Source organism: Eutrigla gurnardus, assembly GCF_963514095.1.
Source record: "Eutrigla gurnardus genome assembly, chromosome: 2".
NCBI classification, from domain to species: Eukaryota; Metazoa; Chordata; class Actinopteri; order Perciformes; family Triglidae; genus Eutrigla; species Eutrigla gurnardus.
The window spans coordinates 8,323,014-8,332,021 of record NC_139916.1 but is presented as its reverse complement, the minus strand read 5'-3'; the positions used below and the strand labels follow the sequence as shown (position 1 = coordinate 8,332,021).

At 42.9% G+C, this 9,008-nt stretch overlaps 1 protein-coding gene across 1 annotated transcript in view; it reads left to right on the top strand.

The window, feature by feature from the left end:
• Positions 1-9,008, top strand: part of syn2b (synapsin IIb) — a 60,977-nt gene continuing 51,969 nt past the window's right edge. Inside the window, exon 1 of the mRNA XM_084035509.1 lies at positions 1-948. Within this exon, the coding sequence (XP_083891635.1) occupies positions 518-948 (431 nt within the window). The 5' untranslated portion in view covers positions 1-517. The remainder of the gene's footprint in view (positions 949-9,008) is intronic.

The window sequence follows — 9,008 nt, the reverse complement described above, 5'->3', positions numbered from 1 at the left end:
AAGAGGATAGAGGGAAAGGGCGAGATAAGCAGAGAGAGCAGCATCTCTTGAGCGTATTCAGCTCGCAGCAGCTCAGGAGGCAGGACGGCAGAGCAGAGGGGGGAGAGCACCTGCACCTCACCGAAGGGGGCGACAACACACCTCTCTCTCTCTCTCTGATACACACTCTCACGCGTCACACACACATTTGTGAGGAGGCGTGAGGCTCAGGAGGAGGAACACCACGTTCACGCACACTCTTTGCTGGCTTAGCTGTGCTTTGGAGAGCTGTCTCTCGAAGACTGGACCAGAGCTTTATCCATCGCTTCATCCTTCCCGCCTGTTTTCTATCCACCCACCTCAGAAGCAGCTCTCCGTCACCCGCCGCTCGATCACTTTGGACTGGTTGGCTCTCTGTCATTCATCTAACCTCTGACCAGTGTGTTTCCCTGTAACCATCTCTGCCTGTCTCTGCTTTCACTCCATTCAGCCAAGAAATCAAGAGACACACTGAGAGACCGACCAATCAACCGCAATCATGAACTTCCTCCGACGCCGTCTCTCTGACAGCAGCTTCATGTCCAACCTGCCTAACGGCTACATGACAGACCTCCAGAGGTCGGACCCACCTGCTCCTCCTCCCCCGACCGCCACCTCTCCTTCTCAGCAAGATGCACCCTCGGCCACGGCGCCCGCCCCTGCCAGGTCCCCGACCAAAGCTCCAGCACTGTCCCAGACGCCCGTCGGCTCCCCCGCAACTCAGGAGCGGCGTTCGAACCAGCCGGCTCAGCCGCCTCAACAGACCCAGTCCTCCTCCGGTGGTTCCTCTGGCTTCTTCAGCTCCTTCAGCTCCATCACCAACGTGGTGAAACAGACAGCAGCCGGGTTCGTTGAGCAGTCTGCTCCCTCTTCCGCGCTCTCCAAGAAGTTCAAGATCCTGTTGGTCATTGATGAGCCCCAGCATGAGTGGTAAGTGTTAAGACACAAGTGACTTCAGTGATGGTTGGCCGGCTGACTGATGGGAAGTTTGTTGGTTTTGTTAGCTGGCATGTTGTTTCTGATTATTTCTTTTGGCACACCCTTCATATTTGGTGGAAGAAACATTCAGTTCGTAGTCAGCCAGAAGGAATATGATTCACTGTTAATTTGAAAAAGCTAACTTTGAGTGTGGGTGTTTTGGCCCAACGCTGACAGATACGTGCGACTGCGATTGATTTGATAAATCTGAAAATGAATTCTTAAATCTTTTTTTGTTTGTGTTCTATGTCTTAAAATGTGTTCTCTCCTCTCACCAAAGCTGCTCCCAAAATAGAAACACCTCTATTAATCTAAACGGAGAGCTTTTCTCTGGGCTTTCACACATCCTCACCACCCAACACTGTCACCTGCCTCGGTTTTTATGAGACCCTTTATGATGCTTTTTCTCATGCATATGTATGCTAATGTCTGCAAGTGAGTGTTGGAGAACTATGACTAAGTGTTTCTTCATCCCTTGACAGCACAAGTTGGCTTACATGATATTTTCCTTTGCTATTAACTCATACATCATAGACTGACATAAAATAGCTCTGAATAAAACATCACAAACATCACAAGTGAAATGGAAGCTCTTGGCTGTGTAATAATGTTGCTATCGCCTTTCTGTTCCTGCAAATCACATTTCAGGCTATAAAAGGTTGTGTGTGGATGTTGATGATGGATTTTACAGCCATTCACTGCTGTCATTATCGCGGTGTAGTTCCATCTTCTCGGCCCTGTATTGGATGATGATGTGATTACTCTTTTTTTTTTTTGACCTTTGGAAATTTAATGGACGTTTTGGAGCGTTGTTATGTAGCAATTATTGTTTACTACACCACATTAAGCGTGTGAGTGTACTGTTGTAAACAAGAAACAATGTAATATGGTACCAAAACACCATAGCAGAAAAAAAAAGCTTTTAAGCCATCAAGGGCGAGAAGTCCTAAATTACTTCACTATCATCAAAAATTTGGACATAAATTAGTTCAATGACAGATGAGCAAACACAATCAGCTGAAGACTGTGGGATATTGGTCAAAAGTGAGATTGAGATTGGTTTGTTAACTTTGCATGGTTCTGGAGATACTGCCGATATAATCTTTGGAAAATGCATGTTGGTAGTTGCAGATATTGTAACGTTAAAGTTCAGTAAATCTTTATATGGATATATTTGAACGTGTTTTTGTGTCGGGCTGCGGCGGGTGTAGTGGATAGCACTGTCGCCTCACAGCAAGAGGGTTCAATTTCCGGTTTGGGTTCCTTCTGTGTGGAGTTGGCATGTTCTGCCCATGTTAGCATGGCTTCCTCCCACGGTCCAAAGACATGCAGGATGGGGATCGGTTAATTGATGAATTGCATGTAGGTGTGAATGTGAGTGTGAATGGTGGTCTGTCTCTACATGTGATGGACTGGCATCCTGTCCAGGTGAACTCTGCCTTCGCCCAATGTCAGCTGGGATCGGCTCCAGCCCCCTGCGACCCTGAATACAGGATAATCAGTTGATGGATGGATGGATGGATGGATGGATGGATGGATGGATGGATGGATGGATGGATGTTTGTTTTCGTGTCGGTGTAGCAGAAACATAGTTGGAAACAGGAGACCTTGAGTGTGGAGTTTGCATGGTCTCCCTGTGTCAGTGTGGTTTTCCTCCGGTTTTGCCACGTTCCTCCTACAGTCCAAAGACATGCAGGATATGTTAATTGATGACGGATGCATTATGCATGTGTGTGGATGGATGCACGAGTGCTGAGGTTCCTCTACACTGTACTTACCCAATGTGACTGGCAGCGCTACATCGTGGTAATCCCGTGTCTCTGGCTGCGAGTGTTTTTCGGTGGCTTACGATTGGATGGCTGCCAACATCGTGACGCAGCCATGTCTGAACGTGAGACACTGCAGCTTAGATTCAGAAAAGAGGCACTTCAATGCTTGGCTTTACTGATAAATATGCAATGACCACACATCAGTATTGGATATATATGTGGATATAATATTTGTTTTCATCCTCTGGTGATTTGATTTGTAAACTGTCAAATTTGAGTGGAAACAGATTAAGAGAGGTTTGTGTTTACTCCCACTTTACACCTGCCAACATAGCCAGAGAAAACATTCGAGTGGGGATTCCTAGTTAGCTTCCTTTACAACCATCGTGTTGTAAAATCATTGTCGTGGGTCGTTGCTGAAACCCCTCATGGCGTCTGACAGTCATTTTAAGGGAATTGTAACCACTAACAATGCGGTTAACATTTATGAGACATGCTCATTATGAATAGAAATTGGCAAGCTTCTGAAGTGAGTGTGCAGTAATGGGTAATTCATAATACATTATACATGTTTTATATAAAAGAGACTGCTGTAAAATATAATGTGTAGATGTAGCTAAAGTAGAAATACACCTTTAGGTTCTTGCAAAATGTCTGCCACATCTTTGCCCAGGTCCACACTACTAAACTCTGCAAATGCAAACATGTTGCAAGAGATTAATATAACATAACATTTATGAAACGGAATGAAATGAATATGCCACTTCCCTCCCATTTAGTTTAGTTTAGTTCACTGTATGGGACTTGCAGAGCTTGAACTTCCTTTCCAAGCAACTGGAGGCATTCTGCTAAATGTAATTGATTTTCAGCTCGGTAAAGAGTGAGGCCTGAGACTCTCTGATATAACTTGTTTGCCTTCACTGGCGTCTGCACAAATAAAAAATAATTTTAAAGTTGTTGTTTTTTTTAAAAGATATAGCATGAAGCCTGCAGCCAAACTTTTATTAGGTGATCCTCATCATTTTGAATCTTCTACCCATCAGGTCATTTCGAATGCATATTTGATTTAGGTTGCGATCAGTTGGAGGGAAAAATTCTACTTACTTCTTTACATTACATTTAATACTACTATGACTTCCTTGCATCATTTAGAAACTTTGACAGCCCCTCTTGAAATGTGTATTTGTGTTTGACTTATAAACCATTCATAAATGTATCTTTCACTCTGGGAAAAAAACACATAAGGGTCTAATATAAACAGAGCCATTTTACACACACAGAGAAATCAAGAATTTGTTCTAGTTGTGAACTGGTTTATGTCCAATCCATCGCAAGTTAAGCCCCCAAGGTTAATTTGTGATGGATTGGACATAACAAGTTAAGCCCCCAAGGTTATCAATTCCTTTTATCAATGCATGCATGTTTTTATGACAGTTGCGCGTATCAAAAATTCTTGCGTCATTACATTCAACTCTGCGTGTTGTCTCTGCAGCTGGAAACTTGGAACAGGAAGAAGCTGTGTTGTGCATTACTTACCTAGACGTAGACTCACCACAGAAAGTATTTTTACCAGGCAGGTGGTTTCTGCCTGGGGGAAATTGTTAGATGTATTTCCTCTGTGGCTCTAGGTTGGCTTGGAGCGGCTCGTGGACGTCGCCGATTGCCGTGGCTATGGACTTCGAGCTTGCTGTGCCCTCTGCCTGCAGGGAGGGACAGGCACCTGCTCCCTTTATTTGGACATATTGAAATGTTATTGGGCAGACATTCGACACTGTGTTAATAATAATGAAACAGCTGCGTTGACGCCGAAAAACCTGCGTTGGCCTACTTTTTCCCCACACACAGAAAATTGGAGCTCGATAATGAACACAAATTAATGACAGGCAAAGTTTGATGAATAGATTGATAGAAAGTCTAAAAGAAAAAGACATTTTATTAATATTGGTCACTCGAACCTGTCAAATTCAATTAAGTGGACGATAGAGGCAATGAAGTCTGTCTTCATTTATCCCTACTGTATAGGACCGCCATTCACCTTTTTCCCCCATGTTTTTCTGATTGCTTAATTGAAATGTACCTTTCTAAATCCCCCTAAAGTTTGCATCTTGAAATATATAGGTAAATTAAACATGCAGTGACAAATGTGCTCTAAACAACGCTGGCATCCCCCTTTTGCTCGCAGTTATGTAAGCGACCTCAGTTATCATTGACTCTCTCTGCATCCGACGACTTATTCTCTGAGCTCTCGAATATCGACTGTGCTGCTATGAAGGCTTACTCTGACTGTGCCACAAAAAGGAGACCACAATGGGAGTCCAGCATTAAAGCCGCGTGATGAAAGTGTGAACGTACGTCGCAGGCAATTCAGGAATACGAGTGTGTGCGTTTGAGCAGCCTCGTGCAGTCCTTATGTAACAGACCCGAGCCCACTGAGGTGGATGAGGGAAGACACAGTGTCCTCCAGGGCCTTTCAAGGTGATATGGACACAGAGGGGAGGATGGAGGAAGATAGAGGGAGCAGATCTGGGAATCTCCCTTTATCGGATGTCTATGTGACGCCCTTTCCCGCTTGTCTTGCCCTCGCTCTCTCTCTCTGTGTCTGTGTGTTTTTCTCTCCGCCTCTTTCCTCTTTGCTTCCCCCTCTCTGCCTTTCATCATGACAGTCTCTCAGTTTGTGGCTCCAGAGAAAGTGCTCCGGGTTCCTGATGTGATGAAGTAATCAGAAGAGACGTGGTGATTCAGCAGTTTCAGCCCAAAGGCCACATCTGCTCTCTTTCCTTTACTCTCTCTCTCTCTCTTTCTCTCTCTCTCTCTCTCTCTCTCTCTCTCTCACTGCCTCTCTTTGCTCACCCTTTGTTTGTATGTTTTGCATGCAGTATGCAGTTTGTGTCTGATTACCATACTTACCACCTAAGTACTAATCTGAGGTGATTATTTCGGGTCGTATTTTTTGGTATGAATGATGGCGGAGGGCACGTTGACAAACAGTTCAGGATTTGATGATGAATGTCAACCAATCGCCCTGCAGTTGGCGTTCAAGCTTCGAGCTCAAGCCTTAACTGGTTGTTATTTGAAAGCAAACCGATTAGCCAACAAGTTTAAACATTTGAAACCGCTGGGGATGTGGTGGGGATGTTGGAATGATTTTAATCAGTTGACTAGGAAGCATAAAAACTCCAAAATAACCCCACCATGTTTGGGTTGGGGTTATTTGGTTTCCTGTGGTTGCACAGCAGGAACATTTTCAGTCGACTGTGCATATCTCCATCAACATTTATGCTTACCAAGTTAAATTATACAGTAGTTTGGGAATGAAGTAGTTCATTGCTAAAGGTTGTAGACGTTATGTTCAGCGTTTACGGTGTTAGCCTAGCTTAGCTCTGAGCGAGCCGAACGCCCAAACAAGCATTTTTACATTTATTTGCGTATCATCTTAACGGACAGACTTAACAAACCATGACTTCAGACTTTTTACTAATCGTCGTTACTTAGGGCATACTCTTTATCCGTAAATTGTAATGAAATCACAGCGTGGTTTTTGATAGCGACCACTGCTGTGAATACAGCTCTATGAGATTCACCGATCCACCTCCAGGTAAAGTTCTAAACTCGGAAAGGACGCCGCTTAGTTTCCCGGGTGTTTCTGCGACTTCCACAACATGTCCAAAGCCCAATAGTGTTTATTTTGGCCATGAATTATGAAACATTATCGGTGTAAATGCAGCGGGTGGCGGATTTCTCTCACCGTGTCTCTGTTATGTGCAACTCCACAGACTGTCCGGCGCTGCATTTCCAAGTTACGCCTTTTGCGTTCCGTAGACAATACGGAATAAAAATAATTGTATTAAAACACACACCCCGAAAACACACCCACATACAGCACAATACATACACACTGAACAGCAGACAGATTTCACAGGTGCGTGTGATTCTGCTGGTTGTAGTTTTGACTTAGTGGCAGTTATTAGGAATTATCTGACATTATGCTTCTCAGCTGTACGTCCACACACGCTGGGAATTGACCTTATTACAGCCAGTGGCGATGTCATGTTGATTACATAGGGTCCTCTTGGTTTCGACCTCCCGATGTCTTGTACCTCTCAGCTGTTACTAGACCGGTGGCATTGTCCACCGGGCTGACACAGAAGCAATTCCAAGGTAACATTTTTAACCTTGTAACTTCCAAAATAGGACTTAATGGTTTCAGAGTTGAAACTTGTAAGTATTGTAAGTATTGTGCTTGTGCGGCCATGTGAGTTATGTCCATTGGTGGATAGAGTAAACAAAAACAGCACTCAAGTAAACATATTCTTAGTTGATGAGTACATTGACTGGGTCTGGATGTTGGATGTGCCTGCTTTAATCTAGATCTGTAGTCAATTGAAAGGGGGGTCACAGAGGGGGAGGACCACACTTACATTTGTGCTGCTAATAGCTTAAAATTCATAACTTAGATCTTTAAGAAATAAAATATGTTTGAAGTATAAATGATATATAATGAATAATAGTGTATTTGTTATTTTCTTGAGAGTATTTGAACAGTCATGCATGGTCACGTTTTACTAAATGGTAAATATGCACTGGTTTTATTGTGCAGCTTTCATGATTAGTATTTTAATTAGTAGCCTATGCTTGTGTGTTCAATACTGTGTCTGTGAGGAGTACCTAGATAAACAGAAGCCTTGTGTCTGCTCCCAGGAGACCATGAGGCTATTGTGAATACTGATTGGTGGCAATGGTTGTGTCAATACCGACCAACTAATAACCAGCATTAAGACGTATCCCTAAGGCCTGTTAGGATGAAGGATCAACCGTTACATTTAGGTCAAGAAATCAGTTGGCCTTTTAACTGTTTTAAATGAGACAGGAATATATTTACCTTTGCATGACTGAGCTGGGGGGTTTTTTCATGCACATTGGCAGACATTTTGTAAAGACAATTCGATAAGCACAGCACTTAGAGGCTGTGGTATCTACATAAATTTACAACTGATTTGCTTGTTAAACAGCTTCATAGGCGTTATTCCAAAAACTACAGTCACCCAGAAGCCACAGGCATGCAGTTCATTCTGAATGAATGATGCCAAAACAAATACAGAATTTTAAATGAATGTGCACCTATGAATAAAAATGCTGTTTGACTTAATTTAACACAGTTATATGTGATTGATTATTATTAGTGATATATGGGATTATCGAGCAGTTTTAGCAATAAAGACAGCCTGTCTATCTGTAAGCTAGTTACGTCAGCTAACATATTAGCAGCCAGGCCAAATATTTTATTTGAAGATATCATACAGAGCAAATGTATGCAAGCCTTGCACTTAGAAATCAATTAGAAAGCACTAATGATGTACAAATCAACTCATATTTAATGATAAGGGCCTCAGATGAAAGCTACTTAAGTTTCTCTGTGACCTTCAGTCTGATTGTAGCCATGTGCACACTGTACAAACAGACCTCGCCAATCCTCTTCTTTTAAATAGCCTCTCCAGCAGGATGAGGAGGCACTAGGAACGAGTGAGGGCAGCACTGTACAGATACATCTATTGGAGCTACTACGCAAAAGCTTTTTACTCCTTCATAACACATTGAATCTATAGTTCAGTTCAAGGAGACCCAAGCTAAGTAGATATTGGTAGAACTCATGACTTCCATCATGGGAAACCTTCTGCTTTCAACCACGATTGTGATGGAAATTTTGTACTTTTGTACTAGAAGAGAGATATCTGAAATGAGGACTTACACGAGAAGGTTCAGTGTAAATGTGTAACGTGACCTGTGGATTGTGACCCATGTGTGGTTTACGACCTCTGTGTGGTTTGCGACCTAGGTGTGGTTTATGACCTATTCAGGGTCTGGATGATCATTCGAGTTTATTACTCCCGTCCCTCTGAATTGAGAGTGAGAACACACCCACAAAAGATAGATAAATACTATGCTTGTCTCACAACACATTGAGTCTTCACTTTGTAACGGACCAGCATGTTGCTCTGTGAATTCTCCTCTTGATCAAGATTAAATCCCTGTTTGAACTTTGAGCTGACTCCGATCTCCTTCCTCCAGTTCTAAATTATCGCAGAATTATTTGAACAACGATAACCTACAAATGATTAGTCAGTGTGGCTCCTTTTGTCTGCCTTTAGAATCATAATCAGCTTTATTGGCCAAGTAAGTGTGAATTTGACTCTTGACTTTTTGTCGCTCTCACATCCACACAGACATACAGCTAAAAACAAGGAC